Source organism: Zootoca vivipara, chromosome 16, assembly GCF_963506605.1.
Source record: "Zootoca vivipara chromosome 16, rZooViv1.1, whole genome shotgun sequence".
NCBI lineage: Eukaryota > Metazoa > Chordata > Lepidosauria > Squamata > Lacertidae > Zootoca > Zootoca vivipara.
In genome coordinates this window covers 14422733-14443930 of record NC_083291.1, presented here as the reverse complement: position 1 = coordinate 14443930, position 21198 = coordinate 14422733, and the positions used below count along the sequence as shown (strand labels likewise).

Here is a 21198-nt window from a genome sequence, read left to right as displayed (position 1 = left end):
TAGCAGTGGGGAGGGGTGTTATCCCTCTCTTGTAGAACTCATGGACTTGTCATGGACTTTGAAGGCACTCAAACTCAGGACGAAAGGGAGAAAAGTGTTAAGAGGAAGACACGCTTGGCTATCCCTCACCATGATCAACTCCCGCCCAGAAACCCATGTCCCCACTGTGGAAGGATGTGTGGATCCAGAATTGGCCTCCACAGTCACTTACGGACTCACTTTTAAAACCGTGTTCATGGAAGACAATCTTATTTGGCTATGAGTGATCGCTGAAGAAGGTGAAGAAGGCATCTGTTTGGTCACTGGGAGTACAGGATCCTGGACTAGATGGGTCATTAGCCAGATCCAGCAGGCTTTTCTTACATTCTTAGTTGCCAGTACCACGTAAGCCTGGAAGAACTGCAGCCTTTTAGTTTTATGCAGGAAATCAGCTGATTGCTGCACCCTGCTACGTGCTTCAGATATCTTTACATGCTGATTTGTGTCATCTTTGAGGGGAACATGTATTTTGCAGATCTGAATCCTTAATAAGCAATAACAACTGCCAATCATCCGTTTTCCATAACTTACCTAATTTTGCATCTGCATTCCTGCCACATTCCAGAATGCTTGGTTCTTAAAACGATCCAGGAATTGTTCCATGTCTCTGCTTATTTTTCAATGCATATCCAAAAGCAAGACGTGAGCATTAAGAAAGTGTAACTTTATTAAAAGCTTTTAAGATAAATTTTGTTCCGCTGCTGCAAATGCAAATCACGGGCAATGAGCAAGGCTTACTAAAATATGCATGATAAAACAGCACTTGATTTCCTCTGTGACTTATTAATAGCCTCCTGCCTAATTAGTATTAATTAAACACACCCTCACACAGGAAATAGTAAAATTGGAACATGGGAGATAGCTTGCTATATTGTGTGGGTCAAGAAAGAAGCATCACCAACATTAAGTTCTGATAAACTGGGGAAGAGGGTCATAGAAGCATAGAACTGCAGAGCTGGAAGCGATCCTGCAATGCAGGAATATGCAACTGTCTCATACGGGGATTGAATCTGCAACCTTGGTATTATCAACACCATGCTCTAACTCAGGCATGTCCTAAATCTGTTTCGGGGGCCTAATCCGGCCTCCTGGAAAAACCTCAACAACTTCAATCCTAAATAAAAGGTTAACAACTTTGGTCGGCCCTCATGGCCCTTCACTTCATCAAATCTGGCCCTCTTTGAAAAAAGTTTGGACACCAGTGATCAAATACGGTAGTTCAAGTTTATTAGGTGATCTCCCTGCCATTGAAGATGGGCGTAGTGTAGGGAGGACTTCTGGGGCAATTGCCAAGCCAGCCCTGTCCCAGTCTTGCAAAGCCACTCGGGGAGGGCAGCATGAGAAGGCTGCAATCAAAGGCGCATGGCTGTTGCATCCTTCTCATGCGCCCTCCCTGAGCGGCTTTGCAATGAGTGTTTCCATGGCAGGGTGCAGAGGCCAATGGAGCCTGCTGCGCCAGGCCAGCCCTCACTGCCGAAGCGAAACCAGCCCCAAGCGGCACCATCTGTCTCTGGCAACAGATTTTGAATGAGAGGGAGAGTTGACCCATAGCACACAATCCCCTAGGTCTAGGAAGTCATCTTGCGCATGCCCTGTTGGAAATGAACAGGAGCTGCCCAGTGCACAACAATGCTGTAGCAGAGCTCTCCTTCCTTTTATTATTTACAGTGGTACCTCTACTTACGAATAACTCTACTTACGAATTTTTAGATAGGGTTAGATTAGATTTTTAGATAGGGTTAGATTTTTTCTACTTACGAATTTTTAGATAGGGTTGCTTCTACTTACAAATTTTTTTCTCCCAATGCATTCCTATGGGATTCGACTTACACTTTTTTTTCGACTTACAAATGTGCGTTCGGAACGCATTAAATTCGTAAGTAGAGGTACCACTGTTTATCCTTTGACTTGGGGCTGGTTGCAGCTCCCTCACAGGCATTGCTGCCTTTTAAGGACAGGCGTCACATGGCCCCATTGCGCTGACCCACTCTGCAACACAACAGTCTCCTCCTTTGCTACCTGCAGCCTCCGGACGGTTGTCAAGGGCAGCTCCAGACAGGCTGCATTCCAGTAGCACTGGGGAGAGGTCACAAGAAGCGGGTGCAGTTGAGGCCAGGCTTTCCCAGTTTGGAACTTAAGCTGGGCATAAAGCACCCTTAGCCATAAAAAACCACTTGAGACAGCAGGGGCAACAGGGGTGCCAACTTGAATAAAATATTGGAGGGGGGGTGATAAGTCCCACGCCACAAAATCGATCACAAAGACACAGCACATGTACACCATTTGAATGAAAAATGGAAATGGCCATCAACGGGGGGGGGGAGGAGGCTGGTCCCCTCAATTATTTTATTGGGGGGCTAGTTCTGTGGAACGCCCTCCCACCAGATGCCAAAGAGAAAAACATCTACCAGACTTTTAGAAGACATCTGAAAGCAGCCCTGTTTAGGGAAGCTTTTAATGTTTAACAGACCATTGTATTTTAATACAGCGGTACCTTGCAAGACGAAAATAATTTGTTCCGCGGGTCGTGCAGTCTTACGAAAATTTTCGTCTTGCGGAAACAAATGGCAGACGGCAAAAAAAAGCAGCAAAAAAAAAAGAGCGTCTTGCGAGACACGGCCATAGAAAGCTTCGTCTTGCGAGGCAACAAAGAATCACTAGACACTTTCATCTAGTGAGTTTTTCGTTGTGCGAGGCATTCGTCTTGCGAGGTACCACTGTATTTTGTTGGAAGCCGCCCAGAGTGGCTGGGAAACACAGCCAGATGGGTGGGGTATGCAGTAAATAATAAATTATTATTATTATTATTAGCGATCACTCATAGCTGAATAAGATTGTCTTCCATGAACACGGTTTTAAAAGTGAGTCCGTGTGTGGCTGTGGAGGCCAGTTCTGGATCCACACATCCTTCCACAGTGGGGACATAGGTTTCTGGGTGGGAGTTGATCACGGCAAGGGTTTCTTAGCATGTTTCTCTCTTTCGTCCTGAGCTTGAGTGTCTTCTAAACTCATGACACCTTGGGTAAAGGCTGTTCTCCAATTGCGGGGCTAGTAGTTGGCTCCCAAATTTGAGGGGACCTCAGCTTCTAGGAGTTGGATCCTTTGAGTGGCAAGCTGGAACCCACAAATAACCCTTCTGTTGGCCTATGAAAGATATTGCCCTATGATGGATTTTATTGGGGGGTACCAAGGGTGCCAACTTAAATAAAATATTGGGCGGCCGGGAACCAGGTAAGCCCCTAGCCCCACAAAATCGATCACAAGGTGTAGCACATGCACACCATTTGATTGGCAACTCCCATCAACACTGAGGGGGCCTGGCCCTCTCAATTATTTTATTGGGGGGCTAATAGTTGGCTCCCAAGAGGAGCAAGGGGACCCCAGCCTCTAGGAGTTGGAACCTAGGAGCCTATGAAAGATTATTGCCCTAAGATGGATTTTATTTCATTTCACTTTTTTCCCCATTTGAAGGCTGGCCAGAGCCTTTTCGTTGGCCTTATCCTCGCCATGGCGGTAGGGCGGGGAGCAGCAGCAGCAGCTCTTTCTGCAGGCACGGCGCGAGTCTCGAATGGATGCTGAGGTAACCTGAGAGGAGGAGGAGGAGGAGGAGGCGGCGGCGGCGGCGGCTGCCTCTCGCCCCCACCCTGCCCCAACCCGTGTCGGCAGGCTGCGAACGGAGCGAACGGGGCCGAAAGCAGCGAGCTCCGGTTCGGTTATTTATTATTCAGCAGCAGAGGCGCGAGCCTGAGGAGGGGAGGCGGCGGCGGCAGCGTGGCGAGCTGGCAAAAGAGAGAGCGCGCGCGTTCGCAGCCGGCTTCCATGTCCTGCGGTGAAGCTGCCTCACAACACGCCCACCTCCCTTCCTCACAGACCGGAGAGTGTGGGTTGTGTTACTGCCACTGCCACACTTCCTAAACTTGGAAGCAGCAGCCCGCCACGGAGGCAGGCCGGAGGAGGAGGAGGAGGAAAGAGACGGCTGCTCGCGCGCGTTATCCTGCTTCCCTCCGCGAGCGCCTTGGCGCAGCCAGAGAGAAGAGAGAGAGACTTGACTCGCTTGCTGGACAAGCCGGCGGTAGGAACTGAGGTAGGCAGCTCCTGCTCCTTCTCCTCCTTTCCCTCCGCCTGGGCGCCCAACGCTGCCGCCTCGTGCTCTTCGCTTCGGGGCTTGTTGTGGGGGGACGTGGTGGTGGAGGAGAGCAGCTGTTGGCAAAGGAAGGGCGAAACGGGGACGGGAGGGGAAATAAGAATTGCCCCGCGTCCATCTTTTTCTCCGCGTGATGGAACGGAGGGGTCTGTGCGCGCGCAAGGGAGCAATTGCTGTATGCAACCTCTCGCATGCATTGGGAGAAGGAGGGTCAGGGCTGCGGTCTGGATTGTGTGTGTGTGTGTGTGTGTGTGTGCGTGCACGTGTGTGCGCGCGCGCGCTTGGGGGCCGAGATCCCTTCGCCGCGCCTTAAAATATTTGAGAGAGCCAGCCCCCCCCCCCAAGTTGATGGGCATTGCCATTCAAATTTTTGTGTGTGTGTGTGCAGTGCATCATGTGATCGAATATGTGGGGAGGGGCTTACCTGCCCCCCAATATTTTTTTCAAGTTGGCACCCCTGTGTGTGTGGATGAGGAGGGGGTATTCCCGTGCTCCTGATGGGAAGCCGTGCTGGAGAAGGGGGTGGTGGTGCTGCCATTTCGGGGCAGTTCCGCCCCTCTCTGCCGTCACCCCCCAGGCTCTGGATCTGTGGCCCGCTCACACTTCTCACACACTGAGATTGACTAGCAAGGATGTGCATGCAGGGCCTTGGAAGCCTGTCTGCTGGGAAGAAAGCTGCGTTGAGCTCGGTGCGACTCGCTCCGTGGTAAGAATTGCAGCATTAACTGAGAGGCACGTATCAGGTATGCATGCGAAAGGCACGAAACCTTTTACTTTTCTTCTTTTTTAGAGAGAGAGAGGTGTGTGTGCATGCTTGGGCATCAGATAAACTCTGTCCTACATGGATGACCTTGCCATAGTTATCATGAGGGGTAAAAGGACGCACACACCCCTTTTAACCTTGAGTGCGCCCAAGAATAAGGCTTTCGACCTGGCTGCTTTCCTCTCGGCCACCCACATGCAAATATGGGGGGGGCGATGAACACTTAGGGGTCCAAATATAATAGGTTGAATGGTGAAGGGAACTGCGTACAGTACTTAGTAACTGCAACTGCTTATGGGGACTGTGGGACACGCAAGGCTTGAGTGGGCTGATGGAAACATGACTTGATCCTTCGCCAGTCAATGTGCATGGAGTGGTGGCTTCATGGGCTGTGAACATTGCCATGGTTCATTTAGACTTTGCAACTGCATTGGCCCCTTCCCCATCAGATATGAGGGGAATTGTGAGAAAACTGCATCCCCCTCCAGTTCAGAGAGAGCACAGATAACTAGAGAAGTAAGAGGAGATAACTTGGGTGCTGAGGAGGTAGCTGGGGTTCTATATTTAAGGTAGGGGCAGTGCTTTGGGGGGAACCTTGGATTTTTATTCTTTAGAGGGGAGAAAGCACAGCAAACGGTTCAGAAATGCTCAGTATAAAAAGGACCAGGACATTGCCTCATCTCTCCGCGTGAACCGAACAGGGAAATGAAGGACAGAATGGAATGCAGAGCACTTCCTCCCTGTATAAAATGCCATGTCCACAGATACTACCGCATATTCGGGTCCCGTTTTCCTGAATCCTTAACTAGTTGGTTTGAAATAAGAAGCATTTAAAAAGTGAAGATTGCATCTGGAGGTTTATTGACTGTTGCAAATTCCAAGGAATACCTGAAGTTACATGGCTTGTCCCTTCCGAATGTCACCACTAGATCCCACTTGCTCCCTGTTTTTTTTGGCGTGAAGTGAGCATGACGGTTATTTTTTTTGTTTCGTTTAGATATTCCTGCCTCTTTAAATTATTGAGCAAGCAAGTTGCCTTTCATTTCTTCACCTCTCGGAAAGGTGTTAGAATGTGAGCCAAAGGGCAGGTTCCGTACAGTCATTGTAGCCCCTAAGGGCCTTTCTAAAAGAGGCAGCAGGTGAGGGATGTGTAATCTTTTCTCCCCTTATCTCTTCCTTCCTCAGGTTCCTCCTCCCAGTAGCTAACACCTCCCCCCCCCCCATGGGCATGGGTGGTCTCAGGAATTTCTCAGGGTGGGGGCAAATAGAAACACTGAAAGAAGAAGCAGACTGAGAGAATCACACACAGAAAAAGTGAGAGGAATCGTGCCTTTACGTTTTTCCTCCTGTCTCAGGTTCTACAAATGCTACACACTTGCTATTTATTTATTTTTAATGGTACCTGTGATCTGGAGATTATGGTTCACCTGGTGAGGTGGGGGTGCAATTGTCCCACCCTACCCTTAGAATTCCATGCCCATGGTATTTGCAAGCATGTGTGAACCCTGAAGAGGGAGCCTCTGAGCTCATGGGTTGCAAAGAAGTGGCATGAAAAGGATTGTGTGCACCGCCAAATAGCAAATGAATTACCAAGCGAGTAGGAAAACTCGCTAGAATATTTGGAAACTCTGAACTGTTTGAAGAATCATGTTTCTGTCATTTCCATTTATTGATGGACTTGCTTATATCCCATGGTAATTTGCTTTACCTACATTCCAAGCTCATTGTCTTTTTAGAATTTCTGTTCAACAAGCTATGTTTTATTTCCAAGTCTGACTTCCCTTTAAAACGTTTTAGGTTTGATAAATTAGCATCAGGATCCTGAAAATAATACAGACTTCACTTTTATTTCTGCATGTACTTTTACACTGCAATTTCATACATGTCTATAAGAATTAAGTCTTGTTGAGTCCAGTGAGGCTTACTCCCAGGTAAGCAGGAATAGGATTGTACCCTTAGAAAGGTTATTTAATTCAGCCAAAGCTGTCAGCATTTTAGTTCCAGCCATCTTAGTGGTCAAGATTTAAGCAGGTGCTTAACTTTGGGTGGCTGCACCTTAAAAATCTGATGTTGTGATTTAAAGACCTAAAACCAGGGTAGTTTTTCTTTAGTTGGATTGCTTTGAAGTTCATAGGCGCAAAAGGAAAGATAAGGGATTGTATCACATCCCTAAGTATGTGAAACCACATTCCTGTTGATAAATATTGCAGATCTGAGGTTCACCATGAGATACAGCAGCTACCCTACAGCCACAGGAGTGAGTTCATGGCATGGGGCAATGTTTAAGCTGGGGATTTCCTGGCTCAGAGCTCAGTCTGCTGGCCACAACACTTTATTTATTCTATTAAAAATTTCTAGCATGCCCTTGAACCAAACAGTTCCCAGCATGCTGTACAGTAATAACAACAATCAGAAAATGCACAAAAAAAGATCAAGCCAAAGTTAAGTTACAATTAATTCCAACTAGAGATATTTAAGCATGTGCTTCACTCTTTCAAATTAGTGCCAAAAAGACCGGTGGATCTGGTACCTGTGTTCTCTGCAAATATTAAGGTTGTATCGGCTGTGTTTAACTGAACACACTGTTTACCAAAAGGCTTGAAGGATTCCTTAGAAGCAGACCATCTCTCTGAAGTCTTCAGATCTTCCAAGGAAACCCTGCTGTGTGTTAATTCTTTGGTGGGGACATGGAAACAGTGACAATATGGAAGCAGACTTCCTTAATGGTGTCACCCACCCTTTGAAATCCCCTTCTCTGGATAGTTCAAGAGGTAGAAACAGGAACCAGCTTTAAATGCCACTTAAAAGACAAACACGTTTGCCCAAGCTTACCTGGATTCTGATTCCTAATTCTTAAAACTATTTCTCTTTCTTTTTGTGCATTGCTCATTGTTATCTATGGTATATGATGTCATTCAGATTTTATTTAGCATTTGAAAAGTTTCATTTGATGTTCTGCTTTATATGACTTTACTTTTCCTGTTACATTTTATGTAAGCGATATAGTGGTTTCTTTTAAGGAGACTTGTACATTAGTGTTAAAATCCTTGTCCAGAATGGGCACTGATGGTGTGAATTCTTTATTGTGGTCACACATTAATTAAATCACTTTAGCTCTGGAACTTGGGGTGTGGGGAGAGATTGAATATGTCTGTGTATATAAAATGACTATTCAACAGAATGGAGATAGGAGATCTCCTGTGTTGGAAAACCTGATTAACATTTCAGCATTGTGATGGAGCCCATTTGAGATTCCAGCACTATCTCAGCGCTTGGGCATGTGAATTGGTATTCATCCCTGGTGAATGTTTTGCAGAGGCTTCTCATATCTGTTAGGGATTTATTTCATTCTCACAGCTGCATTTTGTATTGACTCGACAGCCAAAGGAACAATGCCCATTCTACGAAAGTATTTATTTAGCCAACCACCCCATTTTGGGGGGGGGGGGGAGGCGTGCACTATAATGCATATATTCCTAGTTCACAATGCATGTTAAGTCAATGCATGTAGAAGTGGCAGAAATGCTGGTGATGTATGCATTAAAAAGGTTTAGTATTCAGTGTACATATTCCGAAAAGTCAATGCATGGGCTGCTTCCTACACTTTTTTTAAAAAAACAAAACAAAACAAAAATACTTTTATCTGAACTTAAAAATACAGCAGCCAATAATTAATTAATTAAGTTTATTACAGTGGTACCTTGGTTTAAGAACAGCCCTGTTTAAATAAAAACTATTTGGTTTACGAACTCTGCAAAACCTGTCCCGGTTTGCTAACTTTACCTCGGTCTAAGAACAGAATCCGAACGGTGGAAGGTCGCCGGCGGCAGGAGGCCTCGTTAGGGAAAGCGCGCCTCGGTTTAGAGAACGGTTTTGGTTTAAGAATGGGCTTCCGGAATGGATTAAGTTCGTAAACCGAGGTATAATGATTATTTATTATTTATACCCTGCCCATCTGGCTGGGTTTCCAGAAGAAGAATAAAATAATCGATTAAAGATTAAAAGCCTCCCTAAACAGGGCTGCCTTCAGATGTCTTCTAAAAATCTGCTAGCTGTTTTTTCTCTTTGACATCTGATGGGAGGGCGTTCCACAGGGCGGGTGCCACTACCGAGAAGGCCCTCTGCCTGTACCACTGTATTCAGTTAAATATACAGTGGTACCTCTACTTACGAATTTAATGCGTTCCGAACACACATTTGTAAGTCGTAAAAATTTGTAAGTCGAATTTCATAGGAATGCATTGGGAGAAAAAAATCGTAAGTAGAAGCAACCCTATCTAAAAATCCGTAAGTAGAAAAAATCCTATCTAAACCGCAGGCGGATGGAGCTCCATTCGTAAGTAGAAACATTCATAAGTAGAGGTACCACTGTATTAATTAGTTTCCTAAAATATATTTCTGTACCATGTAATCAAGGAGCTGCACCTTTAGAGATATATTTTAGAGAAACCACAAGCTTTACAAAGTCTGGAAAGGGGACCTCATATTGGTAAAAGTGTGGTGGGGGGGAGTAGAGGGCATGCAGAAGAAATTGCCATATTTTGAGTTGACATGCTACCATCTTTACAGCAAATGTCCCAAATTTATTCATACCCCTCACTGACTGTAAGAAACGCCTTTTTTTAAGCTGAAGTTATTTTTGTAGCCACAAGAAATAAAACAATCAGTTATTTAAGCAATAAAGCTAATAGATCTCTGTTTTATCAAACTAGATCTATTGGAGTAGCTATGCACGTTATGTTGAGGATTCAAAGAACTGTTTAGAATCCTAGATAGTGCTTATTAAACTCACTCAGGGCACATATGGGGAATCTGCAGTCCTGTGGGCTCCAACTCATATCATCTCTCCCTATTATACCCGACTTAAGGTGTTGAAGTCTTCCTTTCAGACCAATATGTTCCAGATCAACTAACAGTGTTTAAACTAACAGGGTCATGACAGCACCAAAATACAAAAGCACAGTAAAAACAGAAGCAGAATGACAATGTTGGTGCTGACCTTTAAAGCCCTAAACGGCCTCAGCCCAGTATACCTGAAGGAGTGTTTCCACCCCCATCGTTCAGCCCAGATACTGAGGTCCAGCTCCGAGGGCCTTTTGGCAGTTCCCTCACTGTGAGAAGTGAAGCTACAGGGAACCAGGCAGAGGGCCTTCTCAGTCGCACCCGCCTATCAGATGTCAAGGAAATAAACAACTATCTGACTTTAGAAAAGTTTTTAATGTTTGATATTTTATTCTGTTTTTGATGTTCTGTTGGGAGCTGCCCAGAGTGGCTGGGGAAACCCAGCCAAATGCGCGGGGTATGAATTTAATTTAGTATTAGTAGTAGTACCGTGTTTCCCACATTTTAAGACACCGTCTTATATTAATTTTACTCAAGAAAATAAGCCTATGGCTTATTTTCGGGGGGGGGGGTGTCTAAAAAATTTTATTACCATAAGTACCGCATGGTTCTGGGCACCTGCCTCCTCCTGTTGCATTGCTGCTGCTGGCTCCCGGAGGCTCGGAGCGCTCTGCGCGGCGCTGTTGGACGCCTCCGGGAGGAGGAGGAGACGGCCTGCCAGGTCGGCGCCCAGCAGCCCCGAGCCACGTGGCGTTTTCAACCGTAAGCAACAAAGCAAGGCGCAAGGGTAACTGAAAGGAAACACGTTTTTAAAATGGCAAAGGGGGCAAGCCGCTTGGGTACTCGGCGGCGGCAGCGAAGCCCAGAAGCCTATTTGACTGTGAGGAGCGGGAGAGGAAGCGGCGGGAGCGATAACGAAACCCCACTTCTCGCCCCTTTTTCTCAACTCGCCTGAGAGAACCAAGAGAAAAGCACGGTGTTTGTTGTTAGTTGCCTTGGCAACCCGAAACGGGACGGCAAGTGGGGAGGGACACAAGAGCGAACCGTTAGTGGATCTGTCGGCCGGTCGCTCTTGCGCAGCCCCGGAGCCGCCTTTCAAGCAAAAGTTTTGCCCCCCCTCCCGCCGCCGCCCGCCCACTCCACTTATTGAAACTGCCTCAGCGCCACTCTCGGGTTTCACCTGGTTGCGTGTTTACGAAAAGGGAAGCTCGCGGCATGGCCAGAGAAGGAGGTGGTGGCGAGACCAAGCCTTTTGGCCGAAGCAGGGAGCCAGCGCTCCTGTTGCTTCTAGTCAGGGCCCATTGACTTGGGACTCTGCGGGGCGGAGCGGGAGCCGGCAGCCGCCTCAGGGGCTCGCGGAGCGCCCTGAGCCTCCAGGAGCAACGCTCTAGCAGCAACGCTCCCGGAGGCTCGGGGCGCTCTGTGCAGCGCTGCTGGGCGCCGACCTGACAGGCTGCTTCCTCCTCCTGCTGCCTCCGGCGTTGCTACCGTACCGGCAGTCCTGAATCCGTGAAAACCGAAGCGGCTGGGGTCAGGAGCACCCGAGCCAGCGGCCTTGTCTCTTCCTGGCCCCGCCGCCCGGAGCTGCTGGGCGCTCCATCCGCGCTACTGAGTGTTCTGCGCTGCAGCAGCCAGTTCCGGGTGGGGGGCGGCAGGCTGAAATCACTTCAAACGGCGTTTTTAAACGCCATTTTCCCTCCTCAGCGCTGAAGTTCCTCCTAGGCGCGCGCTACAGCTGAGCCAGGAACAGCTGATTCCCGTGCTACAGCTGATCTGCTTCGCCGGTGCCTGGGTGCTCCGTGCTGCAGCAGCCGGTTCCAGGCCCCGAGCTGGCAGGCATGTCTTATTTTCGGGGTATGTCTTACATTTCTCAAATGCTTAAAATTGCTGCCCTGGCTTACTTTATGACTACATAAATATGTAAAACACTTATATGAATGAAAAGGTTTTTACCTGATACCAAAAAATGGTTTGGACCAATGCCACAACTGAGAAGATCCTGTTCTGGGCTGCCTTTGAGGAAGTAATGGCCTGGCTCATGTGGGAGAAGATGACATTACTGTATCCTGGTCCTAGCCATCTTTAAAGGTACAAACTGACACATTGAACTAAGCCTAGAAATGCACTGGTAACCAGTACAAATTTGTTAAGAAGACTGGTGGTATGTGCCCAGTGCTGTTCAGTAATTTAGCAGCCATATTTTGTTCTGAATTTATAAACTAGCTTCACAGGCAGCCCAGATACAAAAGGATCTTGGCAGAGCAGTAATAATTGTGGCCTAGGTCACCATAGTTGGCATTGATCACCTTTTGTGACACTGAGGTTACTTAGGCTTCCAAAATATAGTCATATCTCAGTTTAAGTATGCCTTGGTTTGAGTATTTTCAGTTTAAGTACCTGTCTGGAATGGATTAATCCACTTTCCATTACTTTCAATGGGAAAGTTCACTTCAGCGTAAGTACGCTTCAGGTTAAGTACGCTTCAGTTTAAGTACAGACTTCCGGAACCAATTGTGTTTGTAAACCGAGGTACCACTGTAGTCCCTCCCCTTCCCAACACATGCACAGAAACTGCAAATCTGATCCTTAGGGGGAGGCAAAAATGAATTTGCCTCCCGCCCCCACACCTTTGAGCAGATAACCCTCCATATTGCAAACTGCTTTTGAAGTGCCCTCTGTTTCAAAAGTTGGGCAATTTTTTTAACTTTTATTACCATGTTTCTCTTATTGAGAAAAGTTTAAATGACCTGCCAGAACTTCAGATAATATACAATTGGTTACATGTACAAGTTATGGTATACAAGTTATAGTCAGTCACATCCAGGTATGTGCAGTTATATGCAGTTGGAGGGGAACTACCTAGAATCATAGAATTATAGAGTTGGAAGAGACCACAAGGGCCATCCTGTCCAAGCAGGAAATGGTTTTTTTCTTGTTTCTGGAAGTCAGGCACGGTTGCAAATTTGTTTAGTGATCTAACAGTAGAAATCACATCTACTTTCCCCCCAACTCCTGGGCTGGATCTAGACACATCAAAGAAGTGTTTCAGTTTTAAAGCGTTGTAAATTTAAACAGAGGAAACCGGTAGAGAAAAACGAGACTCCACGTCGCCATCTGGTGGCACAATGTTATATCGCATATACAATGCATATACAGTGGTACCTCGGTTTATGAACACAATTGGTTCCGGAAGTCTGTTCATAAACTAAAGCGTTCATAAACTGAAGCGAACTTTCCCATTGAAAGTAATGGAAAGTGCATTAATCTGTTCCAGACGGTCTGCAGAGTACTTAAACTGAAGCGTTCATAAACTGAAGTGAACTTTCCCATTGAAAGTAATGGAAAGTGAACTAATCCGTTCCAGATGGGTCCGCGGAGTTCGTAAACCGAAAATTCGTAAACCAAGGTGTTCATAAACCGAGGTTCCACTGTACTGTAAATTGCTTTTTCTTTACGGGTCTAGCTGAGTCTCTGGACTATGGGGCTTCATTGCTTTCAGACAATTGTGGAGATCAAGTGATGTAACTGCTGAGGATGCTTCATTGCAAGCTTTTGTGAACCATTTGGGGGATATGGGGCTAAGCAGAGGATGCATTTGCCCTTACTGTTATTGCTCTGTAATTGGAAGACTAGACCAGTTACACCTTTCTTTCTCTTTAAGATAACAGTTGTCTTTCCTGTTGAGTTTTAAAGCACCTGTCTTGATTGCTGTTTTAGATCATCCAGGTGAGCTGCTAAGTAAATTAACCATATTTACACATTCCTTTAAATAGCACAGATAAGCTGTGCAAGTTCATAGGTTCAGCATGTACAGACCTTTTTTCTCCTTCAAACGTGTGTAAATTCAGTTGCAACTTAAAGCGGACAGTTTTGAGTATAGTTTGCTTTGCTTGTGTGATGGGAAGGGGCACTGATAGGATCAGTTGAGTACTAGATGAGTATGTGGCTATGGCAAGATGGAGGAGATAGAAAGCAAGAGACTTGTTCAAGTGTATGTAGAAAGCGTTAGATGGGGCGTCAATGTTTATTATGCTGAATAGAAATATGAAGAACGTCCAAAGGTCCTGAACATCTCAAGAGCTTATTCACATGTAGCAGTAAAAATACTGCTAGTAGAATTGTGGTAAATATTCTAGTAAAAATACTGAGCATCTATTTAATGCTTAAAAGGTAAAGGGACCCCTGACCATTAGGTTCAGTCGTGACCGACTCTGGGGTTGCGCGCTCATCTCACATTATTGGCCGAGGGAGACGGCGTATAGCTTCCAGGTCATGTGGCCAGCATGACAAAGCCGCTTCTGGCAAACCAGAGCAGCACATGGAAACGCCGTTTACCTTCCTGCTATAGCGGTTCCTATTTATCTACTTGCATTTTTGATGTGCTTTCGAACTGCTAGGTTGGCAGGAGCTGGGACCAAGCAACGGGAGCTCACCCCGTCACAGGGATTCGAACCGCCGACCTTCTGATCAGCAAGCCCTAGGCTCAGTGGTTTAGCCCACAGCGCCACCTGCTTACATAGTATTTAATGCTTACATAGTATTTAGTTTTCCTCATATACATTACAGTCATACCTCAGTTTAAGTACGTCTCGGTTTGATATTTTCAGTTTAAGTACTCCGCGGACTCGTCTGGAACGGATTAATCCACTTTCCATTACTTTCAATGCGAAAGTTCGCTTCAGGTTAAGTATGCTTCAGTTTAAGTACTCCACAGACCGTCTGGAACGGATTAATCCACTTTCCATGACTTTCAATGGGAAAGTTTGCTTCAGGTTAAGTATGCTTCAGGTTAAATACAGACTTCCAGAACCAATTGTGTTTGTAAACCGAGGTACCACTGTACTTTAGTAAACCTTCCAGGAACCCTGGTAGGTAGGTCAGGGTCGTTATCCTGTACTGCATATGAGAGGAAGGGAGGAAGAGAAAGAGAGAAAAGCTGAGATGAACATTGCCTAAGAGGTCACCCAGTGAATGGCAAACTGGGGTTTTCTGCCATGTCATGTGTGAGATTAGAACCCAGGACATTCTGCCTCAGAACTCAAGTCCCTTAATTATCATCCTATAGTAGCTCTTTGGCCCTGGCAATAGTTTTCTCTTCAAGTGACTTACTCCCTGTGGCAGTGGTTTTCAACCAGTGTGTCATGGGCCCCTGGGATGCCTTGAATGGTGGTCAGGGGTGCCGTGGGCAAGACTGGCCTCTGTCCACTCTGATTCCCTCTCACGTGTCTGCCTCCCAAAGGCCTGTGCAGCTGTTTGTTGCAGCAGCCCTGTCTACAAGCTCCTCAGGGCTGGCCAGTGGGTGCTGGTTGCCAGGAGCTGAGGTGGCCTTGGTGTAAGCAAGCAAGCGGGTGAGGGAGCCCAACCAGCCAGTGTGCCAGTCCTTCCTGTTGGGAATGGACAGACAAGTTCCAGGCCTCTGTGGGGCAGTGTGAGGAGGCACCTCTCTTTGGGGCAGGGGTGCAGCTCAGAGACTCTTGTACTGGCCTTAAATAGCTACTTTCTTGTTTGTCAACTCGCACTCGCAAGTTGTGGTTTGTGCTTGCCCTGCAAACCAGAAAATGGAAACCCTGGTTTGCTGTTTTGGATACAGTGGCAAACTATGGTTTGCCACAAACTAGAAAGTACTTAATTAAGCAGATTATAAGAAAATGATCAGAAGTGATAACTGAATTCTGGGCCATGGACACATTGGGCAAGTTCTTGCTCTGTAATTGATAACGCCTGTTGGGATTCCTTCGCCAATCATTGTGAAATTTTAAGCAGGGAAAGGATTCATTAAATTAAGTATTACTTTTTCAAAGCTGTCTTAGCATTGGGAGTCAGTATGTAAGTTGAATGCACAGCTTTGTGTTAGTAGCCTGTGTGTATACTTTATTTATGTCAAGCTTCACTGGAAAATGACACGCCTTTGTAACGTGCAAAGTGCAATACCCACAATTATCTCTTCTATTGCCACTTTCACTGTGATTTTTCCTTTTCAACATTCCCTTGGAAATACCGATTTGCAGATAGACAATTCAGGCACACCAGCAATTAACTCATTTTCAGTCACAAAATGAGCAGTTTTGTTCAGACATCTAACTATTGCAAGCTTCCGTTTATTTCCTTTTAGATGTTGCCTACCATAGCTTCCAGTTTATTTAACTTCCTCACATATGCTAATGTAAATAAAAACAGTGCAGGTCCTACCTACAAACACTGAACAAAGGAACTATAACAAAATTGTTTTGCTTTATGTGATCTTAGTAATACATTTAATCTCTTGTAAAAAGAAGAAAAGATAAGGAAGGCAAATGTGTTTGAAGTTGCTGGCTATGGAAATGTCTAGAACAATTACTTCTAAAGAACCTGGAATAGCTCAGTTGGTAGAGCATGAGACTCTTAATCTCAGGGTTGTGGGTTCAAGTCCCATGATGGGTGAAATATTCCTGCATTGTAGGGGGTTGGACTTGAAGACCCTCATTGTCCCTTCCAGCTCTACAATTCCATGATTCTATGAACATGTTTTTTAAAAAAACGACGACAACAAATACCGCCTACAGATTTCAGTAGGATGCAGACCTCGTTCCCTAAACCTGATTGAAATCTCACCTAAGAGTGCAGTCCTAAACCCACTTACCTGGGAGTAAGCCTCACAGTTGGATTTACTTCTGAGTAGACATGTTTAGGATTGTGCAGCAAATTCCTTTTTACCTGCAACTTTCATTTTATGCTTCAGTGTAGTGAGAACAATCACAACAACCCCTTCCATAAAACGAGGACTCCGCTAGATCAGTAAAGAAAAAGCAATTTATATGCATTGTATATGCAATATAACATCGTGCCATCAGATGGCGCTGTGGAGTCTTGTTTCTCTCTACCTGTTTTCCCTGTTTAAATTTACAAAGCGTTTAACTGAAACACTTCTTTGGTGTGTCCAGATCCAGCCCCAGTTTCCAGGCCATGATTTTCTTACACTTGGGGTTAAGGTAAAGGTAAAGGTAAAGGGGCCCCTGGCCATCAGGTCCAGTCGTGTCTGACTCTGGGGTTGCGGCGCTCATCTCGCTCTATAGGCCAAGGGAGACGGCGTTTGTCTGCAGACAGCTTCCAGGTCATGTGGCCAGCATGACAAAGCTGCTTCTGGCGAACCAGAGCAGTGCACGGAAACGCCGTTTACCTTCCCACCGGAGCGGTCCCTATTTATCTACTTGCACTTTGATGTGCTTTCGAACTGCTAGGTGGGCAGGAGCTGGGACCAAGCAACGGGAGCTCACCCCGTTGCAGGGATTCGAACCACCGACCTTCTGATCAGCAAGTCCTAGACTCTGTGATTTAACCCACAGCGCCACCTGGGTCCCTGTGGACTGGAGTAGAAGGAAGTAATTCATGGAGGTAACTGCTTTCAGTGACTATTGGCCATGATGGCTGTGCTCTGCCTCCAATGGCAGTATCCTTCTGAATGTCAGTTGCTGGAAACCACCGAAGAGGGTTGTGCTCTTGCACACTGGTTCTGCTTTGGGTTTTGCAGAGGAATCTGGTTGGCCACTGTGAGACTAGCATGCTGGACTATACGAGCCATTGGCTTGAACTACCAGGCTCCGCTTATGAAAGAGCTGTACAATATTATGTGTGGTATGGAGAAAGTGGGGAGAGAAACATTTTTTCCCCTTTCTCACAATACCAAGAACCTAGGGTCATCCAATGAAGCCTAATATTGGTAGATTCCAGACACAAAAAAGGAAGTACTGTTTCACACAGAGCCGAGTTAAAACTACGGACGTCACTGCCAGAAGTTGCAGTGATGGCCCCCAACTTGGATGGATTTTAAAGGGGTTAAGACAAAGTCTGTCAGTGGCTACTAATCATCATGGCTGTGTACTGCATCTAGTATCAAAGATGCTATACTTCTGAATGCCAGTTGCTTGGGGACACAAATGGTTGCCAGGGTTTGAAATAAGCCAGGCACCAGACATGTTGTGCACCTTGCTTTTGATCAGTTGCAAACAAGTGAAGATGCCTGCGTGCCAGGCAGGGGCGTAGCAAGGGAGGGGCAGGGGGTGCTCCGCCCTGGGCAGCGCACGATCCCGAGGGCGCCATGGCAGCTGTTCCCCGCCTGCGCTGGGCGCCACGCCCCCAGAATGCGCACCATGCCCCTACGGGCGGCGCGCCCCGCCCCCAAAACACATGCCAGCCCCGCCCCCGCCTGCTCTTCGCCCCCGGTGGCGGAGCATGAAGCTACGCCAGTGGTGCCAGGCTGGCACCTGACAGCTCCACCACCTGGAGGTGCATGCCTTGGGATCATTGGATCTGGACTGTTTTCACACACTAATACCCCGCCCTGTAGAATTCTATCAGTTATATTTTATCTTCACAGTCAGAATGAATTTCTGGAACCAAAATGCTTTAACTGTGCTCTCTCTGAGCAGGAGCAGTCGCCATTAAGAAAAAGAGGTCGGAATAGGCCAATATATGTGGACTGTCCCTGGATCAAGTGACTTTTCTTCTTTTAAGTTCTCGAAGCACTTAACCTAGCTCAGGGTTGTCATCTGAACTAGCCAGGTGTTTAACTGAGACTCAACCACAGACAGCTATCGTTTGAAAAAATAAGACTTTAGAGCAGGCACCCCCAAACTGCAGCCCTCCAGATGTTTTGGCCTACAACTCCCATGATCCCTAGCTAAGAGGACCAGTGGTCAGGGATGATGGGAATTGTAGTCCAAAACATCTGGAGGGCCGAAGTTTGGGGGTGCCTGCTTTAGAGCCACCTTGCCCCCAAATGGCAACTAGGCATTCTATTTTGGAAGCTATAATCTTGGTTTAAGGCACCTAGCTTAGATATCTGAGTTTCTAACACTGCATGGGTGGAACTCATGTGCTACTTGTGGTCTTCCCATTGGCATCTGATTGGCTATTGTGAAAACAGGATGCACCTGTAGTACACCAATGCTGCCAGCCTGGGAGCTCCTCTTACCCTGCCACCCCCCCACCCTGTCCCAGTGAGTGCCAGCATTTCCATTCCATCCATCTCACACAGGCATCCCCAAACTTGACCACTGGTCCTGTTAGCTAGGGATCATGGGAGTTGTAGGCTAAAACATCTGGAGGGCCGCAGTTTGGGGATGCCTGATCTCACACATTACTGCTGTTTGCCCCAATTTTCCCATTAAATTTAGAAAAAGGGCACAGTGGAGACTGAGAGCGACCTGAAAAATAATCGCTCTCCCTGGTGCATTTCAGGATTCTTCCATCTCATTCTGCTGCATGTGTACAGTCGTACCTCGGGTTACGAACACCTCGGGTTACGAACTGCGCAAACCCGGAAGTATTTTCGCAGCACGCGCGTGCGCAGAAGCGGCGTGCGCGGTTTGCGCATGCGCAAAATGGCGGTTCGGGTTACGAACTTTTCGGGTTACGAACTGCGACCCGGAACAGATCGTGTTCGTAACCCGAGGTATTACTGTAGTCAAGGCACTGGTTCAATACTGAAGTGAAACCCTCCAATGCCAGGCAAGACTAGTGGGGAAGTTCAAGGACCAGGTTTGCACAGGCAATATGGCCACTGAAGCAAATTAGACGGCCAGTTAATTGGTCCCAAAGCCAACGTAGCTGCCATGTTCGCCGCCAGAACCTCGCAAAGAAAATACACACATTTCCTGTCCACTAGATAGAGAACTCCATGTGCAACTGGCATCTCCATACAGAAGCTCAGTTGTGCAGAGGTTCTGTTTGTACAGTTTAAAAAGAAAGGAAGAATTGCACAGATGTGGCATAGCAGGGTACAGAGACTGTTCCTCTTATTCAGCATCATAGCTGTCAAGTTCTCCCTTTTTTAAAGGGAAATTCCCTTATGCCGAATAGGCTTCCTCGTGAGACAAGGGAAAACTTGACAGCTATGTTCAGCATGTTGATTTTCTGCTCATCTCCGCTGGATATATGAAGCGGGGCTATCTGAAGCCATTTTTGTATTTTCACATCCTAATGGATGTTTCGGATATTTCAGAGCTCAACCCTAATAGCAGGGGTGGGTAACCTTTGGTGCTCCAGGTGTTGTTTGACTCTTAACTCTCTCCTCAGCCCCAGGTAGCATGGCCAAATGAGTATGTAGTCCAGCAGCATTATGTAGGGCTACAGGTTAGCCCAGGCATCCCCAAACTGCGACCCTCCAGATGTTTTGGCCTACAACTCCCATGATCCCTAGCTAACAGGACCAGTGGTCAGGGAAGATGGGAATTGTATCCAAAACATCTGGAGGGCTGAAGTTTGGAGATGCCTGGGTTAGCCACTCCTGATTTATGATGCCCTTCGATAATGGGAGTAATGGAAAACAATGTGGCAGGATCTCAGAACAAAGCTCTTAATGTTTCATTTCAGTCCAGAGGTGGCATATGCACTGCAAGGCATACATAGAGCTCCTCCATGCACAGACCTTCCGCATTCATTTCAGTGTGAAAAAGCTGAAAACAAAGGCATACATGTATAAAAGTGAATTAGAAACAAGCTGGGGAGATGGGCTTGGGAACTTTGCTCTGCGTTCCATCTTCAGCCTGTTGCTAATCACAGGGTTGTTTAGAAGCACAGAATGAGAAAAGGGCTATATCTTTTGTTTGATCAAAATATCTGCTCACTGTTCAGTAATTCTGAATTCCTAGTTTAATTTCCTGTTCCTCGAGTATTTGCCTTAGACTCATCTCTTCTAATCCAAGCTATAACTGCTCTAAAAGCTCAAAACTCATAACTTGGAAGTGTGGGGGGACGGGGACGGACAGTTGCTACCATTCAAAGAAACAATAGTAAAAATATGCATTTTTTTAAAAAAGACATTTTTGGAAGGTGAGAATAAAGGAATTTCCTCCTCCACCCTCGCTGTTGCTAAACTGTAATCTAATATTGTTGAAAAGGCAGAGGAGGGAGGAAGGAATAGAGAGGTCTCACTTCTCCTCAGGTTATCGCTTTGCGTTTTCAGTCTGAAGCTCCTAAGGTTACAATTCTTGCCAAAAGCATTTAAAAACAAACAAACATGGTTATAGCTGAATGGTTGGGGATTATTATTTTTTACTAAGAAGCCACTTGAATTGGATGAGCACATGCTACTGTTAATTTTAGAGTTTTTGGTTTCTTATTTCATGCTCCAGTGCCTATTAAATATAGTATTTGTGCTTTTTAATGTCCAGAATTTCATAAAATCGCATTTCAGTAGAAATAATTAGCATTATGCATTTATTTATTTTTTAAGATCCCAATTACAGTTCAATTCCGTCTCCTCATCTTAATACTGAATTACACAGGATCCTGTTGCAGAGAGTTCACCAGGGCCCAGGGTTAGAAATTAGCAGGGTGCCAGGCTCATTTTGCACCTGAAGATTCTCCATTTGCATGCACCTAAAAAAGTCTGGTTGCCATTTTTTTGCGCCTGGCTTGCACTTGAGGATTA

At 46.3% G+C, this 21198-nt stretch overlaps 1 protein-coding gene across 7 annotated transcripts in view; it reads left to right on the top strand.

Moving 5' to 3' along the window:
* PALM2AKAP2 (PALM2 and AKAP2 fusion) overlaps nucleotides 1–21198 on the top strand; it is a 232062-nt gene that overhangs the window by 141967 nt on the left and 68897 nt on the right. The window contains exon 1 of one of the 7 annotated variants that reach the window (XM_035097040.2): nucleotides 3683–4123. The exons of 4 other annotated variants lie outside the window; for them this stretch is intronic. Coding sequence is in view for 1 of the 3 variants with exons in the window: in XM_035097036.2 (XP_034952927.2) it covers nucleotides 4590–4889 (300 nt within the window). In the remaining 2 variants the exon portion in view is untranslated. 2 more of the 7 variants (XM_035097036.2, XM_035097041.2) reach the window with 2 other exon arrangements.